The sequence below is a fragment of the Sciurus vulgaris genome, assembly GCF_902686455.1.
Source record: "Sciurus vulgaris genome assembly, chromosome: 9".
In the NCBI taxonomy this organism is placed as follows: Eukaryota; Metazoa; Chordata; class Mammalia; order Rodentia; family Sciuridae; genus Sciurus; species Sciurus vulgaris.
In genome coordinates this window covers 101,773,296-101,794,082 of record NC_136469.1, presented here as the reverse complement: position 1 = coordinate 101,794,082, position 20,787 = coordinate 101,773,296, and the positions used below count along the sequence as shown (strand labels likewise).

The 20,787-nt window shown below is 33.6% G+C and overlaps 1 protein-coding gene across 7 annotated transcripts in view; it reads left to right on the top strand.

Moving 5' to 3' along the window:
* Positions 1-20,787, top strand: part of CEP135 (centrosomal protein 135) — a 71,470-nt gene that overhangs the window by 4,349 nt on the left and 46,334 nt on the right. For all 7 annotated transcript variants that reach the window (XM_079153747.1, XM_079153744.1, XM_079153746.1 and 4 more), the window contains 9 exons: positions 1,595-1,785; positions 2,892-3,059; positions 4,282-4,423; positions 6,750-6,834; positions 9,524-9,652; positions 11,033-11,248; positions 14,109-14,174; positions 17,866-18,004; positions 19,385-19,608. In XM_079153747.1, the coding sequence (XP_079009873.1) occupies positions 1,595-1,785; positions 2,892-3,059; positions 4,282-4,423; positions 6,750-6,834; positions 9,524-9,652; positions 11,033-11,248; positions 14,109-14,174; positions 17,866-18,004; positions 19,385-19,608 (1,360 nt within the window). The remainder of the gene's footprint in view (positions 1-1,594; positions 1,786-2,891; positions 3,060-4,281; positions 4,424-6,749; positions 6,835-9,523; positions 9,653-11,032; positions 11,249-14,108; positions 14,175-17,865; positions 18,005-19,384; positions 19,609-20,787) is intronic.

The following is a 20,787-nucleotide window of genomic DNA, read 5'->3' as shown; positions in this document are numbered from 1 at the left end:
TTCAGAGTGTATATTTCCAAGGATTTTCTTTGTGAATAGTTTTTTTTTGTGTGTGTGTGTTTGTTTGTTTGTTTTGCGGTGCTGGGGATTGAACCCAGGGCCTTATGCTTGCAAGGCAAGCACTGTACTGACTGAGCTATCTCCCCAGCCCTGTGAATAGTTTTTGATATAGTTGGGAGATACTTCCCTTTCTTTCCTTTTCTTCTTTTCTCTCTTTTTCTTTTCTAAGTGCTGGGATTGACCCCAGGGCCTCTAAATGTGCTTGGCAAGTGTTCTACTATTGAGCTATATTCTTAGCCTAACTTTCTCTTTCTTAAGTTCTGTGTCTACTTCACTGACCTTTAATAATTATTTCAAGGTTCTCTAATATGTTGTTATTGTGTTCTATAATATGTGGTCATTACTATTACATCTTACCTTAACTGAAAGATTCTTTTTTATTTTATTTTATTTTTTTTCTTTTCTACAAGAGCTATATTAAAATGGTTTAGGACTGGAACAGGGAAGGATTTTATAGTAGGACTACCAGTAATGAAGAAAAGAGTGGATTGAAGATATTTTGTGTTCTTTCATATGACCCCCAAACTTTCATGATCTAATCCCTTCTTTTTCCCACAGCTTCATCTCCCTTGTGATAAATCTTGAAACTCTCCAAACGTGATGTGCGCTCTTACCCTTGGCCTCTCTGTATGCTGTTCCATCTGCCTATGGACATCTTTTCTCCTCTCTGTTCCTTGCCCTTTGCCTGTTTAGCTTCTAAGTTGAAATATCCCATAGGTCTCTTTCGCTTAGGTTACATGTTACCTTATTCCAAATTCATTTTTGCCTTTGTTTAGAATGCCACTTTCATGAGACCAAGACTGACTTTGTCACTCCTGTATCAGTTTGAACATATAGTAGGCACCAAAATATTTGTTGAGTTTGTGACATAGTATTATGTTTTTTGACAGACTCTGTAGACTATAAGTTCTGCAGTGGCGAAGGCTTTCTTTATGTTTCTTCCTCAGTAAATATATTTTGTATGAATTTTCCACTGATCCAAGAGTTCTCAGAAATGAGAGACTGATTTCTTATTTGTTACATCCCTGGTGTTTAACATACAGCAAACAATCAATAAATACTTGCTCAATGAAAACAAATCACAAAGTCAACAGACTTGGAGGATAAGCAATAGGGGAGATTCAAAGATGAATCAATGTGTATTTATTTCATAACTTACAATAATCTTACTTTGAGAAATTTTAAGGACTTATACCTTGAAAAACTACTGGCATTCTTTTTTATTTTTTTAAAATTATTTATTTTTTTGAGATATTGAGGATTGAAACCAGGGCTATATATTTAAACTCTCTACCACTGAAGTACATCCCCAGCCCTTTAAAAAAATTTTTTAAAATTTTAAGACAGGGTCTTGCTGAGTTGTTCCAAAGTATCTAGGATTATAGACATATGCCTCTGTGCTGAGTTTCTTTTTAAAAAATTTGATATCATTTAACATTAAGATATATTTTAGCCTTCTTAGAAATACATTTCAAGTTATTAGAAGACTAATGGAATGTTCTTTGTAATTATGAATTCTGTTCCTTAATTTTAGTGACTTAGTTCACACAACAGAGAGCCTTCGACAATCAAAATTATCTACTGTGAAAGCTGAAAAGGAAAGTGCCAATTTTGATTTTGTTTTGGAACCCTATAAACTTGAAAATGCAAGATTGAGTAGGGAAAATAATGAATTATACCTGGAATTAATGAAACAGAAAGAGTACTCAGACCAACACATTAAAGGTAAGTGAAAATTTGATAATGTTTTAGATATAATAGATTTGCTCTTTTGATTTTATATGTAGAAAAGGCTAAACTCCAATTTTAAAACCATTGGTTAGAAAACATATGGTCTTACTAACAGCTCCTTAAATACAGTAGGGTGTGTTGAGGAGTTCCTAAGAAGGAAAATAACTATGTATTCTGTAGCTGTATTGTATGTGGATTAAAGTTTTAGAATTAAAATGCTAGAACTGAAGACATGTTCTTGAAATAAGTTTTGTTTTTCCCTTGGTGAAGATAAAAGTAGAAACGTAAGGTGAAAACCATGGATTGCTTTGTCTAATAATTTTTGAACTAGGAGGTAGATAGAATAGGATGATTTCAAAGGTACTAGGCAGAATGTAATTGTATGGTTATCTTATTATAAATTCTTACATTTGGTAGAAAGTCCTAATACCTGGCATGAATTTATAATTTCTTGGCTTCATACCCAATTTACTAGATCAAAAACCATTTTATATATTAGGCACCTTCAGTAGTAGAAAAGTATAATTTCTTTTTGTGTTTAGTGAGTTATTTATAGTTTTATTTAATGGTAGAAAGGGTGACAGGTTATAAAGTTCTTACAAGAATTGGGTGGAGTTTTTTCATGGAGTCAAGGCATACCATTTGTGTAATCATAAATTTACATAGGGTAATATTGTTTGATTCTGTTATTTTTTCCCCTTTCCCCCACCCCTCCCACCCCTCTTTTCCCTCTATACAGTCCTTCCTTCCTCCATTCTTACCACCCTCCTTAACCCTAACCCTAAACCTAACCCTAACCCTAATGCTAACCCCTCCCACCCCCCATTATGTGTCCTCATCTGCTTATCAGTGAGATCATTCGTCCTTTAGTTTTTTGAGATTGGCTTATCTCACTTAGCATGATATTCTCCAATTTCATCCATTTGCCTGCAAATGCCATAATTTTATCATTCTTCATGGCGGAGTAATATTCCATTGTATATATATGCCACAGTTGGGTGGAGCTTTTTAAATTGATTTGACTTTTTGTATTTTTTGAAGTGGAAGGACAATGGATTTCTTGATCTTTAAAACAGTCTTTGAATTTTTTTTATTTTAAGAGTTGAAAACGGCTTTAAAAAAGTGTGCACGTGAAACTGCTGATCTGAAATTTCTAAATAATCAATATGTTCATAAACTCAGACTTTTGGAGAAAGAAAGCAAAGCTAAGAATGAAAAAATTCAACAACTCCAAGAAAAGAATTTGCATGCTGTGGTACAAACTCCGGGTAAGCTTATTCCTTCCCTAAACAAAATTTGTTAGAATTCTAATGAAGACAAAATTGTGGCTTATGTTTAATCTTCATGAGAATCAGTTTCTAAAGTACAATTCTAATCTTGGCCAAATGCTTAAAAAGTAAATTAGTCATGTCTTGGTTTTAGACCAAGACAAGATGGATCTATGTGTTAAAAAGATTGCATTTGCTACTTGTAAAGATAATTTTGAAAATATTTTCTACTAATTCAGGTTATAGCATGACTTTATGTTACAGATCATATTCCATCATATTCTAATTTTACTGTTTAAAAATTCTGTTATCTGCTCTTTTGACATTACTTAATCTGTATGTGTATTTTAGTTCTTACTGCCTTAAGCTGCCCTTTGGCAGTTTTCTATTCCTGATGATTTCTTGAGTTCATAAGAGCAAACACTACAAGGCACATGGAGTTTTAATTTTGACAAAAGCTAATCCCCATCTGGCCAAGGAACATATTAAATCTGGATGTATATGCGAAACATGCAGGCATATAAAATTAGTTTTATATCCAAGTCTTGCTAAGGTTTTAAGAATACATAGTTTAAAGATCAGGGTAGGTATTTACATATAAGGGAGAAAACATTTTATCAATATGTAATGTAAGTCTGGCATGGTAGCAAATGCCTGTAATCCTATTGACTTGGGAGACTGAGACAGGATCCCATGTTTGAAGCCAACCACAGTAACTTAGTGAGACCCTGTCTCAAAATTAAAAAATGAAGAATAATAAAAAAGACTGGGGATTTAGTCCAGTGGTAGAGCACTCCTGGGTTCAGTCCTCAGTAACAGCAATAACAACAACAACAATACAAAGGTAATATGAATTAGACACACTTTCTAACAGAGGCTATCCTGGAATATTTAAGTCTTTTGGGGGCGGGGGCGCGAGGGGTAGGGATTACTCAGGATTGACTTCAGGGGTGTGCAACCGTTGAGCCACATTCCCAGCCCTTTTTAGTATTTTATTTAGAAACAGGGTCTATTGAGTTGCTTAGTGCCTTGCTTTTGCTGAGGCTGACTTTGAACTCCAGATCATCCTGCCTCAACCTCCCAAGCTGCTGGGATTACAGGTGTGCACCACAGTGCCCAGCTGGAATATTTAATTCTTAGATGGTGTTTTATTTTGTTTCTCCTTAATTTTTAAGACTCTCATTTGGTTTGGTATTTTTTTTTTTTTTTTTTTTTTTTTTAGGTGGCAAGAAAAGAAGCATTGCTTTCAGGCGCCAGCGTATGCAAATAGACGAACCAGTCCCTCCCTCTGAAGTTAGTTGTTATCCAGTTCCACAGCCAGATGACCCTTACATTGCAGACCTTCTGCAAGTGGCTGATAATAGGTGCATTAAATAATTCTCTGTTGGGGGCTGAGGGTGGGGCTTAGTGAGTGCTAAGTGTGAGTGCTCAGCATGGGCAAGGCCCTGGTTTTACTTTCCAGCGCTCAAAACAATAATAATTCTTTGTTGACTTTATTGATCACTGGGTTAACTATACGTTTCTTGGTAGGTAGACTTTTGTTAACTGTTGTATCCCCTGTAACTTGCACAGAACTTTGCACAAGCACTCAGTGAATACTTCCTGAATGATAATAGAATGTTTTTGCTTGTTTTGGAACTTTGATTTCAAATAGATCATGAATCTGAGGTTTCTGTCCATACATGCTTTGAAATAATTTTGTGCTGACAAGAATCTATCTCAGTAGAGTTGCTTACACATTTAGTTTCATCTCTAAGTAAGTTATCTTTTACAGGAATCTTTATTAAGAGTTATATCAAATGTCAGGTGGACATGAATAGATTTATAACTGGATTTGAAATTCTTTTTTTTTTAAATATTTTTAATTGTAGATGGATGCAATACCTTTATTTTATTTATTTTTATATGGTGCTGAGGATCGAACTCAGTGGCTCACGTGTGCAAGGCAAGTGCACCACTGCTGAGCCCCAGCCTCAGCCGTGGATTTGAAATTCTTATGATTTCTCTGGCTCTTTGTTTATATTCTTTTAAAATGGAATCATAAATTTCTTTTCATTGAAAATGCATTAAAGTGGGCCTGGGGTTGTAGTTCAGTGGTAGAGCACTTAACTAGCATGTGTGAGGTACCGGGTTTGATCCTCAGCACCACATTAAACAAAGGTCTAAAAACAACAGTAACATTTTAAAAAAATGCATTAAGCCTCCTGGGCAAGGCACTGTGTTAAGTGTTTTGAGGGAAAAAAAATGAAGAAAGTGCTGCTACTGCTTTTGGAAAGCTTGACGTCCAGTAGTGGAGACGGGACAAGAGAAGTGCATGAAATGCTATTAAGAAAATTGTAAGGGATTCAAAGGAGCAAGCAAACAGCATTAGTGACACCACACTATTGTGATAATGGGGAATCATTTCAAACCGTGGGATACATTAATGGAAATAGTGCAGATAACTTTTTATTTTGTATTTTATGCAGAGATTTAGGGGGAAGTTTTTTCAGTTTATTAATCAATATAATAATCTTGATAAGAGCATTATTTGAGGTACTGAGTATGATCTCTTCACTTGGTTATTCTCACACAATATTATGTACCCACCCACTGGTATTGGGGATCAAATCCAAGACCTTGCACATGCTAGGCAAGTGCTCTGCCTCTGAGCTAAATCCTCAGTGTTTTTATTTTATTTTGCAATAGGGTCTTGCTCAGTCATCCAAGCTCACCTTGAATTTGCAGTCCTCCTGTCTCAATCTCCTGAGTAGCTGTATTTACAGGCATGGACCATCCTGCCCAACTGAACTTACACAGTTACCTTAACTGAAATACTTTGTGTTTTGTTCTTCTGTTGTAATCTAAGACTTCTCAGACAATGTGTTAGTATTATTTAAATAATTATTTGGATTGCATAGGTGATATGAATTCTGTAATGTTCACTTTAGTTGGCACACACACACATTTTGTTTGTATCCAGTTATTCATTTGTATATATGCACTTGTATACATATTCTTCTGAATTAGATTAGTAGGCAAGTTTGAGTGTAAGGTTGAGCTGTATCCAACCTCACTTAACCTACCTCATAGAAAATTTCTCTTAAAGCAGACCTGATTTCAGGCTTTTTCTTTCCAGTGCAAAAGTAGGTTGTATCATTTTGAGGTAGTGTAAATACATTGGATATTTGTAGAATTCAGGTATATTGGACAAAATCTTGATTCTGTTGGAATTTATAAGTTCCAGAAAGAGTAGATATTTTATTGTAGTCACTTGGAAAATTGTTTTCTCAGTATTTTCCTTCAAGGTTGCAGAGTATTTTATTAGTACACAGGGGCAAAAACACATTTTAGTCCCTTATTTCGGTTAATGATATTGAGACTTTTGAACCAGACCCTCATTTTCCTGAATCTTAAGAATGGATAGTTGTCCTAAGGATCAAAATGCAGTAGTGGATCAAAATGCATTTTATTGCATAATATATCTAGGTTTCCAGTTATTTACTAATTTAAAAAATCTATTCTTACAAAGCCCTCAAAGATGATATTCTGCAATTATATTGAGACTTTGGAACCCTTTGGCATTTCATCCCTCACTAAGAAGCAGGAAGTATAGAACTTTTAAACAAGTCATCTATTTTCATGTCTTCTCATTTTATTTTTTCTTAACAAAATATGTATATATTGACATTAGTTACAAATGTGTTTCAGGATTCAAGAGCTTCAGCAGGAAGTCCACCAGCTACAAGAAAAGTTAGCAGTGATGGAAAGTGGCATAAAAGATTACAGCAAACAGGTAGGATTTTTATTACTTGCATATTTGGGGTTGAAATGAATGTACTATGATCATAACTAGAATTCAGTTATATTTCATTTTACTGACACTGAATTTTTATATAGCCTTTATCTTTTCCATCAGTTTGTTTTAATAGAGTTAATAGCTGAAATGGCTTAGATGACTTTAAAGCACCTGGACCATTTCCTTCCTTATTCTTTGAGGTGAATGATCATCTTTTATTTTGGTTTGTTTCTTTTTTTCTTAGGTGAAACATCTGTCTCCTCAAATAGAATTTTATAAGCACAGTACTGCCTCCATCAGGAGGGATTTTATTGAAGCACACTGTGTTTGATAATTGTATTTTTATTGTCTTTTAATTCTCACAGATATTGTCATTTTGAACATAAATCCCTTTAGAGATAATTTTTCTGTATTCCTATATTTTTGGTGTTTTCTCTATAAGCATTAGTATCTCATAAAGCAGTTTTCTCCAGAAGCAGAGGAATGAATAGTTGCAGAGTTAAATCATAACCATCTCAAGCTTTTGTCACTTTATATTTTTGATCTTTTGGCTAAATTTTACAAGTGTGCTTTCTTAATATGCTTACTGAAGTTTAAATTTGAATAACATGTTTTTCATTTTCTGCAGTGGTTGCAGTTGTGGAGTAAAGTGATTTGCACATACAATTATAGATGTAACATGTTTTGGTATAACTGTTAAGTTTGTACAGTACTTTGAAGATTATTTAATGAAAATGGAGTTAAAGGAAATCATACTAACATTAACCAAAAATTTTTTACTTTATGAAGAGATGTTAAAAATATTAAATCTGCACAAGTTGAATATTGTTGGTATTTTTCAGTTTACAATCACACTTTCATCACATTTTTATCTAAGTACTTTATGAACATAAATTGGGCAGTATATACCATCTCTGTGAGGTGACTGAGATGTTTGAAAAAAATTGCTTGACCATTCCAGTTGAAACCACCATTTATTATAGTTATTGATCTTAGTTGAGCCCACTATGTTTTTAGTTATTACTATTATTTTACTTGAGTGTATTTTGTTTTACTCAGCACACATTTCAGATTTTGTGGGGCTAGAGGTGTAACTAACTCAGTGGAAGAATGCATGCTTAACGTGCCTAAGGCCCTGGGTTCAATCCCCAGCACCCATTTTGCTGTTCTCAAACTCTTTCCCCAATTTATCATGTCTCCCTTCTCTGGCTGTCAGCCTCTCTAACTTCCTATTTTTACCTCTAAAATTAGCAATACTGGAGCTCCAGTGGCACAATCAGGTAGTGCACAGTACTTATATAAAATTAGCAATATTTATATTCAGACTTTCGAAAGATTTAATGGGTACAGCTGGGAGTGGTAGTGCATGCCTGTAACCTCAGTTTCTCAGGAGACTGAGGCAGGAGCGTTGCAAGATCAAGGCCACATAGCAAGACCATGTTTCAAGATTAAAAATAAATTAAAAGGGTTTGGGATGTAGCTCCCTGGGTTCAATCCTCAGTACCAAAAAAAAAAAAAAAAAAGAAAAAAGAAAGAAAAGATAGTGGGTAAGGGACTGTTCTTTCTGTTAAAGTTTAATTCTTTAGACTCATCTCCAGCCACAAGTTCCACTGTTCATTATGATCCAGTCATACTGAGCCATTTCTCCTACCTCAAAAATACATTTGTTTTATGCTTTTGTTTAATTCCCTTAATTACTTTGGTGCCATATACCTGATTCCTCTATTCTTTCATTGCCGTATTATATAGCAATTATTGGTTTACTTGCTGGTTTTCCCTGTAAAGCTGTGTGTTCCTCTGACTTTTAGTCAGAGACAATGTTTCATTCATCTTTGCATGCTTAGTTCTGTGCTCAATAATTGATTATTGAATGTTGAACATTTTGTGTTTTTCTTTAGAAAATCAAACTAAACCTTGGAAGTATGTGGATTTTTCCAAATTTTGGCATGTGAATTAGTGACAATTCATGGTTAATAGTAGTGATCTTTTTATTATGTCTGTTGTTTTCTGAGTAATAAATGAAATTCACCCTTGTTTCTTATCCTTTATAAATACTGAGAATCAGAGCAACTCAGTTTTCTGAGTGTTTTCCATTCATTCCACATTTATTCCATGCACTCATCCTACATTTATTCCACGGGGCACCGAAGTAGTTTGGACTCAGTTCTAACATTTGAACATGAATATATTCTGTTAGCAAGTTTCTTTTTATATGAGCATTGCCTAATTTTAGAGGAGGTGGAAAAATCCAAAAATTAATTAGGAAGAATCTATTCAGTGAAAATAATTATCAAACTTTTGTTGACCTTTTTTTTTTTTTTTTTTTTTTTTCTCCCCAGTACTAGGGATTGAACGCAGAGGTGCTCTACCACTGAGCTACGCTCCCAGCTCTTTCCATTTTTTATGTTGAGACAGGATCTTGCTAAGTTGTTAAGGCTATCCTCAGACTTGTGATTCTCCTACCTCAGCTTCCCAACTCTCTGAAATTATGGGCATGTGTCACTGCACCTGACTATATTGGCATTTTCTACTTATTTTTGCTCTATGTGTGTGCATTTTATGTGTGGATATAAAAAGAATGTTTATCTGATATGTATTGTGAAACATGTCCAAATAAATGTTCAGTGTTAATCATATGGTCTACAACTAGATTTTTTAAATTGATGGTATGACTTTATGTCTTCAGATTGAGCTAAGAGAACGAGAAATAGAAAGACTGTCAGGTGCTTTGGATGGTGGTCGCTCCCCTGATGTCCTGTCTCTGGAGAATAGAAATAAAACCAACGAAAAGCTTATTGCTCATTTAAATATTCAGGTAATGACTCTTATGACTATTTCACTAAGTATATGAAATCCTAAGTGTTTTTAATCGTCTGTGGGTTTGTAAAAGTAACAGGTTTGTTCACTGAGGTACTATTTACAGTGGGAAAATTTTGATAGAACCAAAGTATCTAGAAATACATTAGTTATTGAAAAACTTTATTAAAGAATATTTAATGATTCAGGAATTAAGATATACTATAATGTTAAACATTTTTTTAAAAATGAACTATAGGCACAATGTGATTTTCAATTTACTTTTTAAAAAATGTATGTATTTGGAAAGAGAAAACACTGAAAGAATATATCACAATATACTAAGAAAATTTATCTTTATGTAATGGGTTATTCTAGTGAATGGCTTTTTTATTTTTTAAAAATTTCTCTAATATCATTCCCAATCCACCCCTCCCATTGTGAATTAGCATCTGCACATCAGAGAAAACATTTGGCCTTAGGATTAGAAAAATGAGAAATTACACTCCATTTATGTATGATCTATCAAAATGTATAATGTATTCTACTGTCGTATATATACAACTAATTAGATCAAAAAAATTAAAATTAAAAAATTTCTGACTGGATTTCTTTTATAATGTAAAAAATTATTTTGATATATGTAAATTAAATTTGTACCTTTTATCCACTTAGACTATGCATTTGACTGAAGAGTGGAAGAACAAGAGAATTCTGTGAGGCATGGCACTGAACTTTAGAAGTTTAGATCTGTCAGAGCTGCCGAGACTGTAACCAGAATAGAATAAATAAAAAATCAGTAGCTCTAGAACAGTGCTAACTGCAATATAATAAGAGCCAAATATGCAATTTAAAATTTTCCAGTAGCCAGATTTTAAAATGTAAAAATGAAGTTTTAATTGTATTAATATATTTACCCCAGTATATCCAAAATCTTATGCAGCTTGTAATGTTTTTACATTTTTTTAAAAACTAGGACTTTGAAATCATGTATATTATTTTACATTTATAGTGCATCTCAGTTTGGACTAGCAATACTTCAAGTGCTCAGTAGCCACATGAACATAGATGCTAATGGCCTCTATATTAGATTGTACATTCTAATATTGTGATATTCTTGTCACATTTTTAGAACTCTGTGTTGGAAAAAAATTCACACAAATTTCTTACTTATCCTTCTGTGCTTGAAAATAAAGCCAGTAGGTATATATTTTTCATTAAACTATACATTGTCAGTTTTGCAAATAAAATCAGTATTTAAGTTTACAGATATAAAATAGCTGTGGTTTTAATTTCACTGTCTCTTAAAATGTAACTTTTTGAAATATTATTTTGAAAAGTTCAGTATTCATCATAATTAACCAATTCATATGCCTTATGAATTACAAATTCAATTTAGGTTGACTTTCTTCAGCAAGCTAATAAAGAACTGGAGAAACATATTCAAGAGCTTATGGAAACCAAGGAAACAGTGACAACTGAAGTTGTTAATTTAAGTAACAAAAATGAAAAACTCTGCCAAGAATTAACTGAAATAGACCAGTTAGCACAGCAGTTGGAAAGACATAAAGAAGAAGTACTTGAGACTGCTGATAAAGAACTTGGAGAAGCAAAGGTAATGATGTATCTAGGTTGTGAAGTATTCATGAATTCTCCTAGAACACAGTGATGTCCCTATTTAGGTCATTTATTTTGTTGTTTGTGTTTTTCATTTTTGTTTTGGATTCAAGGTTTTCTGAAGTTTTGTTTACACCTGCTAAATGATTGCATTTGTTCTAGTCAGGTGTTTTTCTGAAGCATATCTAATCTTGGGTTAGCTCTCTAAACTCTGTCCTGTTTTTCTTTAAGATTTCCATTTCTTTCTTTCATCTGCAGTGGGAGAGACCCTCTGAAGTTTGTCTTGTCATATTTTGCTCAAGAACCGTTTAAAGGTGTCTCTTAATATATGACACATTACAAAGTTGATAGCTAACTTTTTTCATTTTTAAATTAAAATAGGTGCAAAGCATAAAATTTCCAATCTGATCTCTTAAAATAAAACTCTCATTATTCTTTTAGATAGAGTCAATGAAATATAAATTACCCTTTCTCCTTGAAATTCTCACAAAATTTTATTTTAACATATTTTATGCTTAAATATCTTTTTATATTCACTCTGTCATAACTGTTTGGAATAAAAAGTATATAAATTAAAACTTTTAAAAATTTTTCTTATAACTGTAAAGTTCAAAGTGTTAACGTTTTCCTCAGAATAATGTTAATAATCAGGGGGTAAAAGTGACCATAGTACCACAAATGTTGATATATTTTTAAAAGATAAAGGTTTATTGGAAATACATGTATTAATGAAATATAATGAGGGAAAATGTGTTTTATTTAAAGCTTTCAGCCAACCCTAAAGTTTCAACATTTCAAATTGTTTTTGGTGGAGGGAGTAATGCTGAATTCAGGGCCTTGCACTTGCTGGGCAAGCACTCTGCCACTGAGTGACCTCATTAAGACCCTCTAATTACTCTCTTTATCTGATATTCCTAAAGTTTTGTTTTGTTTTGTTTTTATATCTTGAAGTAGTATGCCATTGTGTAAGCCTTTTTTTGGAAGAGTGTGAAAGGGAAAGTAGGAATGATACTGACTCACATGATACTGAGTCTGAAAGCAAGTTCTTAGGTACATCATTTTTAAGAAGTACTATATGTGCAAATTAAGTACCCAGTCATTGATCCTTAAAACTATGATATACCAGAGTTTAACATAATACTTGGGAACTCTTTTTGCTAGGAATAACCCAAATTGAAGACCACATTGCTCTATATCACTGAATTAATTTTATATAATGTAACCTCCACTAATTAGTAGACTAGAAAGAAATTACCCCAATGTAATAAAAATCATTTATGAAAAGTTCACAGCAAACATACTCAGTGTTGAAAGACTGAAAACTTTCTTTAAAATAACAAACAAGTCTGAAATATATACTTTCAAAACCCTTCTGTTCAACATAGTACTAAAAGTCCCAGCCAGAGCAATGGGGTAAGCAAAAGAAAGAAAAGGCATGTAAATTGCAAGGAAAGAAAAGAATTACCTCTATTTATAGATAACATGATCTATCTATAGAAAACTCTTTAGATTCCACATATATGAAATAATAAATTCAACATCATTATATGTTACAAAATCAGATATGATTCTATATCTAATAAAAAATCAAAAAGAAAATTAAGGTATGTCACTTACTATAGCATCAAAAAGAATGGAATTTTAGGAATTTAACCAATAAAGTGAAAAACTTAGCACGTGAAAACTACAAAACATTGCTGAAAATTCAAAGAAGATACAAATAAGTGGAAAGACCTTATTCATGGATTGGAAGACTTAATATTCTTAAACTGTCCAAAGTCATCTACAGATTCAGTGCAATTCCTATCAAAAATCCCAATGACATTTTTTTTCAGAAAATGAAAGTTCTAAAATTCATACAGATCTCAAGAGACCCCAGATAGCCAAAGCCATTTTCTTTTCCTTTTTTCACCCCCCTGTGGTTACAAGTGTTGAACCAGGGCCTCACATATGCTACTCAAGCACTATAACCAGTGAGCTACATCCCCAGCCCTTTTAATATTTTGAGACAGGGTCTCTTTAGTTGCTCAGGGCATCCTGAACTTCAGATCCTCCTGTCTTGGCCTCCCAAGCTGCTAGGATTACAGGCATGTGCCACTGCAACCTGCGAAAACCATCTTGAAAAAGAAGGACATGATTAGTACAGTTTTGGTTTTGCTGCTGCGTAGGTTCTGCTTTTATGATTTTAGTTCCATTGCAATACTCTTGTAACTCATCCCTCTCTTTTTCTACCTCCTTTTGCATCTCATGTGCTTCTGCATTCAATATACCGGACATGCTCAGAAATGATAGTTTGGTTCAATAAAAGATTCATATTGGGTCATAATATTTTAATCCTGGCATTCTGTTCTTCAGTTGCAGTGCAGAGGATCCAGGTTGGTAAAAGCAGGTGGGGAGAAACAAACAGAATAGGAAAACTTGAAAATGACAGTACCATAGGATATGTCCTAAACCCAGGGTCTAAGGAAAGTCCTACAAGTGTACAGGAAAAAAGATTTTCAAGTGGTTGTTTTCTTTCAGATGTTATAAATACGTCCTTATAAGCACTTAGGATACCAAAAAATTAAGGAGAATCTTCATCATTGAAAATAAGCTTTAGGGGGCTGGGGAGATAGCTCAGTTGGTAGAGTGCTTGCCTTGTAAGCACAAGGCCCTGAGTTCGATCCCCAGCACCCCCAAAAAAAAAAAAAAAAAAAAAAGAAAAAAGAAAATAAGCTTTAGAGCGAACACTTCAGATCTTACTGGTAAGGGGGAACACTTGGACCACTAGAATAATTACTTGGTCTTATTGCATTATAACTTAGTAATAAGTATTCTTAGACTTTTAAGTGTTTACCTAATAGGCTTTTTATTCCTAGAAAGAGATTAAAAGAAACCTCTCTGAAATGCGTAATCTTGAAGAAACAATGGCAAAACTTCAACTGGTAAGTTAACGTCAAATTGAATTGCCAGCATTTTCAGAAAGCAAATATTATGTTTTATTTTATATACATATTTTTATTGAGATAGTTAAAATATCACAATATTCTTTGTTAAGTATACAATTCAGTGGTTTTAGAATAGTCACAAAGTTGTGCAACCATCACTACTGTATAATCTTAGAACAGTTGTTTTGTTTTGTTTTTTTTTCTTTTACTTTTTTTATAGTTGTATATGGACAGAATGCCTTTATTTTATTTGCTTATTTTTATGTGGTGCTAAGGATCGAACCCAGTGCCTCATGCACATGCTAGGCAAGTGCTCTGCCACTGAGCCTACAGCCCAGCCCTTAGGACAGTGTAATCACTAAAAAGAAATCTTACATCCATTAGCAGTCACTGTTCATTCCCCTCTGCTCATCTCAACCTCTCTCACGTAGTTTCAGTTTGTATAGATTTGTCTATTTTGACTATTCGATATAAATGGAACCTTACAATATGTGGCCTTTTGTGTCTGGCCTCTTTCACTCAGTATAATGTTTTTTTTTGGGGGGGGGGCAGTACTACAGGTTGAACCTAGGTTCATTCCTGAGCCACTTTTTTGTTTTCTTTTTTTTTGGTACTGGGGGTTAAACCCAGGGGTGATTAACCACTAAACGACATCCCCAGCCCTTTTTTGTATTTTATTTAGAGACAGGGTTTCACTGAGTTGCTTACGGCCTCGCTAAGTTGCTGAGGCTGGTTTTGAATTCACAATCCTCCTGCCTCAACCTCCCAAGCTGCTGGGTTTACAGGCATGTGCCACCGTCCCTGGCTTTTTAAAAAAAAATTATATCTCTAGCCCTTTTTATTTTCTTAATTTTGTAACAGGGTCTAAGTTGATGAGGCTGACCTTAAACTTGAAATTTTCCTGAGTTGCTGGGATTACAGGCGTGTGTCACTACACCTGTCAGCATAATGTTTTCAAGGCTTATGCATGTTGTAGCATATGTTAGTACTGAGAATATTCTGCTGCGTGGATATACAATTTTATATTTTAAGAACTCTTTAATCTTTTATATAGTATGTTTATAAGTAAAATTCAAATTTTGAAAACCTGTTAGGAATTTTACATTCTTTTAAACTACTATGTGACCTGTCATTTCACTAACATTAAGATCAGAAGTTGGTAATTACTTGATATATTGACTTTTATTAAAAAGCATTCAAGCATGCATCTATAATCCCAGCTATTTGGGAGGCTGAGGCAGGAGGATATCAAGTTCAAAGCTAGCCTCAGCAATGGCAAGGCACTAAGCAACTTAGTGACACCCTGCCTCTAAATAAAATACAAAATAGGGCTGGGGATGTGGCTCAGTGGTTGAGTGCCCCTGAGTTCAATCCCAAGGACCAAAAAAGAAAAAAAAAAAGCACTCAAAGTTGGTACAACCACTCTGAAAAGCAGTATGGAAATTCCTGAAAAACTTGAAATGGAACCACCATTTCTTCCAGTTATCCCACTCCCTAGCATATACCAAAGGACTTAAAATCAGACCAGTATACTACACTGATGCAGCCATATCAATGTTAATAGCAGTTCAGTTCATGATAGCTAATCTATGGAGCCAATCTGGGTGCCCTTCAACAGACAAATAGATAAAGAAAATGTGGTACATATACACAGTGGAATATTATTCAGCCATAAAGAAGAATGAAATTATGGCATTTGCTGGTAAAATGGATGAAACTGGAAACTATCATGCTAAGTGAAATAAGCCAGTCCTAAAAAACTCAAAGGCTGAATATGCTGTCTGATATACAGATGCTAACTGGGGAGGGGGAAGAATAGAGTTCACTAGATTAGACAAAGGAGAATGAAGGGAAGGGAGAGTGGATGGGAACAGGAAAGACAGTGCAATTAATGGGACATAACTTTCCTATGTCCATATATCAATACATGACCCGTGTAACTCCACATCATGTACAACCACACAAAAATTGGTTATACTCCCATGTATGTATGATATGTCAAAATCCTTGCTACTGTCATGTATAACTAAAAAGAAGAAATAAAAATTTTTTTTAAAGTTTGAAGAAAATAAGAATCAAAACCTTAAAAAGGGAGAAACTGACCCCTCATCCTCAAAAAAATAAAGTAAAAAGCATTCAGTCCTCTTTTAATAGCTTTGGTGTAATGCAAATCATTTTCCTAGTCATACTATTTGTTCTGATTGTCTTCTAATGGGAAAGAATAATCATGATGGCATAAACCTCATATAGCATACAGTCTAGAACCAGCAGAGAATGTCTTACTTGTAGGGTGAAACTGGGTGGTCACCCAAAAGATTGAGGGTTTTTTTTTTTAATAGTCTGTTAAATTGGAAGAATTTCCTCTAAGATTAGAAACAAAGACTGATACTGATACACATGTTTTCTCATTATGTATATGCTATACATTTATACTGCACATAGTAGATACTTAGGTGCTTGATTTTTATATGCAAATTGAATGACATGCATACCATAGTGACTTCCTTTAGTGACTTCCTTTTTCTTTCTTTCTTTTTTCGTGGTGCTGGGGATTGAACTCAGGACCTTGTACTTGCAAGGCAAGCACTCTATCAACTGAGCTATCTGTCCAGCCCGTGACTTCCTTTTTTATTCAATCTTTAATTCAACTTCAAATAATGAATTAACTAAATCTGTTAAATGTTGTCCACTCCTGAGTCTCACAAAATTCTTCCATTGTGTCAATAAATGTAAAATAGGTGTTTCAATGATGTTTTTGTTGCAATATGAACTCCATAAGAGCAAGGAATTTTTGTTGCATGTTCTTTTTTTGTATATTCCCTATAAATATTGCATTTGATTCATAATACTTGTCTCAGAACTGTAACCAAGTTTCAGTAGTGTGGATGAAGTAAAATGTTGCTATAGGTACTTTCTGACCTTTCTTATATTTTCATTAGTGCTATGTTTTATGTATTTTAAGATAATGATGATGATATTAAGAGCTAACATTTATTAAGCATGGTGGACATGCTGGAGACTGCAAAATGCTTCACATCCACAGAGTGATCCTTATTAGTGAATCCTCAGTGTCCTGGTTTTACTATTCCTGTTGTGCAAATGAGACTGAGAGAATAACCAACATTGTTATGAATTTATATCATAGTCTGAGAACACTATGCCTTATACTGCCCTCTTTAAACATAAGTTTAAAAAATTTTATTGCACAAGTACATGATAATATGGGGGAAAAGGACAATATGCTAAACAAATTGGAAGAAAATAAGATCTAAGATTTCTACCGTCCACAAAGGAGCATTATTATAAGAATTAGATTTTATAAGTACCATATTTGTATGGTACTTATAGCTACAGTCAGTAATTCAGTTGAAACTGTATTCAACTAAGTAATAGTATGTGTATGCATATATATGTGAATTACTGTTTTATAAATGTTCTTACAAAAATAACTATTTTTACCTTTATAGACCTGTTATAAATAATATTATATATAAGCACAAGGCCCTGGGTTCGATCCCCAGTACCACCAAAAAATAAATAAATAAATAATATTATATATAAATATATATTTATAGTATTATATATGAGTATGTATAATAGCATTATATATAAGTACAAAATGCTATTGTAAATAGTAACATGTAATACTATTTAAATAGACCTATTAATTATAATATTAAATTTTCAGGAATTAAGTTTATGCCATAAAGAAAAAGAGAGACTGAATGATGAACTCCTTATGAAATCAGACCTAGAAACTGTTGTACATCAGCTTGAACAAGAAAAGCAAAGACTTAGCAAAAAGATGGAAGGTTTTGCAGCTATAGGTAAGATGTAAAATGTTAACTAAAAAAGTGATAGTGGTTTGTTCTTCATATGTTACTTTTCATAGTATATGATAGTTCATTCATTCACTTATGAGTATTTCTTGAGTGATTACTGTGAACCAGAAACTGGAATAGGTGCTATAGATAAAGTAAAAATCTCTCAAGTTCCTTAAGAATTCTTTTATATTTTGACTTGTTGGTGCAGGGAATCTTCTTGAATATTTTGCAGTATTCTTTTTTTTGCAGTATATCTTTCTTTGAGACACAATGATAATAGAATTAAGACAAAAAAAAGACCATTTTGAAAAAGAAAATTATAGAATCTGTTTTTGGAAACACGGTTGTATCAACTCAAAATGCACACTCACTGTTTCTATTTGATCACCTGCTACCCCTTAACTCCTCAGTCTACTCCAGTTGGCCTGTCCCCACCTCACCAACAAAGCTGCTCTTGTTAAAGTCATCATTTTTCTCTGTTATGCTAAATTCAATGAGTGATTTTTATTCATTAGCTTGTTTGACTTCTTAGTATTTAACACAGTTATCCAGTCCTTCCCACTCTCTTACTTTCTTCTTACCTCCTCCTGGTTACTCTTCAGGATGAATTTGCCAGTTCAGCCTTCAGTTTGCATTACACAGATAGCTTTTGTCTTTCTACCATGAGAATAATTATTTGACCATGACTGTGATTTTTATATTTGAGTCCTTAGTGTTGGCATACAGTAAGTGCTCAAAACATATTTGCTGAACGAATTAGAGAAGAGATGGGAATGAATCCAAATATATCTTGAAAATCATTCCATGCCCCAGAGTTATAATGAATATCAATTAAATTGGGTTGAACTATACAAAGTTGTCAGTATTCAGTTACTTATGACTCTTAAAAAGATGATTTCTGTGTTAAAGTTAGTAATTGTGGTTTTCTGAAGGAAAATGTGTTATTGTGATCTCTTTGTATATTTGTGTACTGTATTAAATTCAAGGTTAATATTAAATTGGTACATATAATGATTAATTGTTCACAGATAATATTTTCTTCGAGTACATTTTCAGTTCCCTAGCAGATACCATTTGAAAATTTATTGCTTCATTTTGTAGTACTAAATGGTGTCCATCTTATGATAAGACAAAAGCAGGTGACTTTTAACTTTTTGGACTTTATTTAAACATTTGGTGTTATGCTTTTGTTTTTTTTTGTTTTTTTTTTTCCTCCTTGACTTTCAGTATTTACCCCTGATATATCTGCTACTTGCAGGCAATGCATAAAACAGCTCATGATTTGTAGTAGCTTCCGTACTACAAGCAATTGATATTATATATTTGGCTAATCCACATTTTATATATAACATCATTTTAAGATTTAACCACTTTAATTTGCAGAAAAAGAACTTACTTTGGAAGTTGAAAGGATGAGGCTAGAACATGGAATAAAACGTCGAGACAGGTCACCTTCTCGTTTAGATACATTTCTGAAAGGTATAGAAGAAGAACGAGACTATTATAAGAAAGAACTAGAAAAACTCCAACATATAATACAGCGAAGATCTTGCTCTACAAATTATTGCTCACGTGAAAAAATTTCAATATTTAAAACACTAGAAAAGGTAATATCCTCTTTTAAGAGTAATCAATAAGGCAAGAGAGGAAAGTAGGAAACTTTCCTGTTTTATGATTGTGTTAAATATAACTTTATTCATGGTTGCTTTTAAAAAGTCCTAATTTTGATTTTTGTTTTTGTCTATGACTTGCATTGCAGGAACCCTGCATTAATTAGGGAGACTACCCAACTACAACATGTAGCATTCTGATTTCCTTGAACTTAAGGAAAGGTTGAATAATTGAGTAATGGAGAAGTACAGAGGCTTCTGGGCTTCCAGAAACTGGAACCCAGGGATTCATGCTGCTGGACATTTCCTCTCTTTTTCTAGAATTTACTTTCTATATTAACTGCATTTTCTCTCTGGTAACACAGTGTCTTTGTCCAGATGGCAGGTGACATGACTTCATGTTATTTCCATCCTTGGTTAGACCAGTCAGGAAGATGGGTCACGTTCTGCTCACCAGGCAGCATCTTCCCTACTAACCATATTGTGGGAAATGTGGTATTAATTGGAATCTGAGCAAATGGTTCTGCCCATCCTCTACAACTACATTTGCATATTGATAGACTAAAGATGTTACTTTAAAAGCCAGGTATGATGTTGCATACCTCTAATCCAAGCTACTTGGTAGACAGAAGCAAGAGGTTCAAGGTCATCTGGGCAACATGGCAAGATGCTATCTACAAAAAAATACTTTGTATATATCATTTCTTATTTTTCTTTTGTGGTGCTGGGAATCACATACTAAGCAAACACTGTACCACTGAGCTAAATTCCCAGCCCTGGTTTTGTTTTGTTTTTGTTTTTTCAATATGGAAGATTGTACCTGGACATTCTACTACTAAGCCATATTCCCAGCCCTTTTTGTTTTGGTTTTTGAGATAGTCACTAATTTGCCAAAGCTGTCCTCAAACTTAAAATCCTCTTGCCTGGGCCTCCAGAGTAGCTGGAATTACAGGCGTACGCCACCACATCTGGCCTGTATATATTTTCTAATTACACCTCCCATTGTGTATATTATTTAATGTTGACCATGATTCATGACAGGTTAAAATCATGTCACTATTTTAAGGCTTAGATTATTTTCAGTGTTTCTTGAGTATCATTTGACTTCTTTAGATTTTTCCTTTTTTTTTTTTTTTTTATTTCTTTCTTTTTAGCTTTGGAGTTATATGTGTCCTG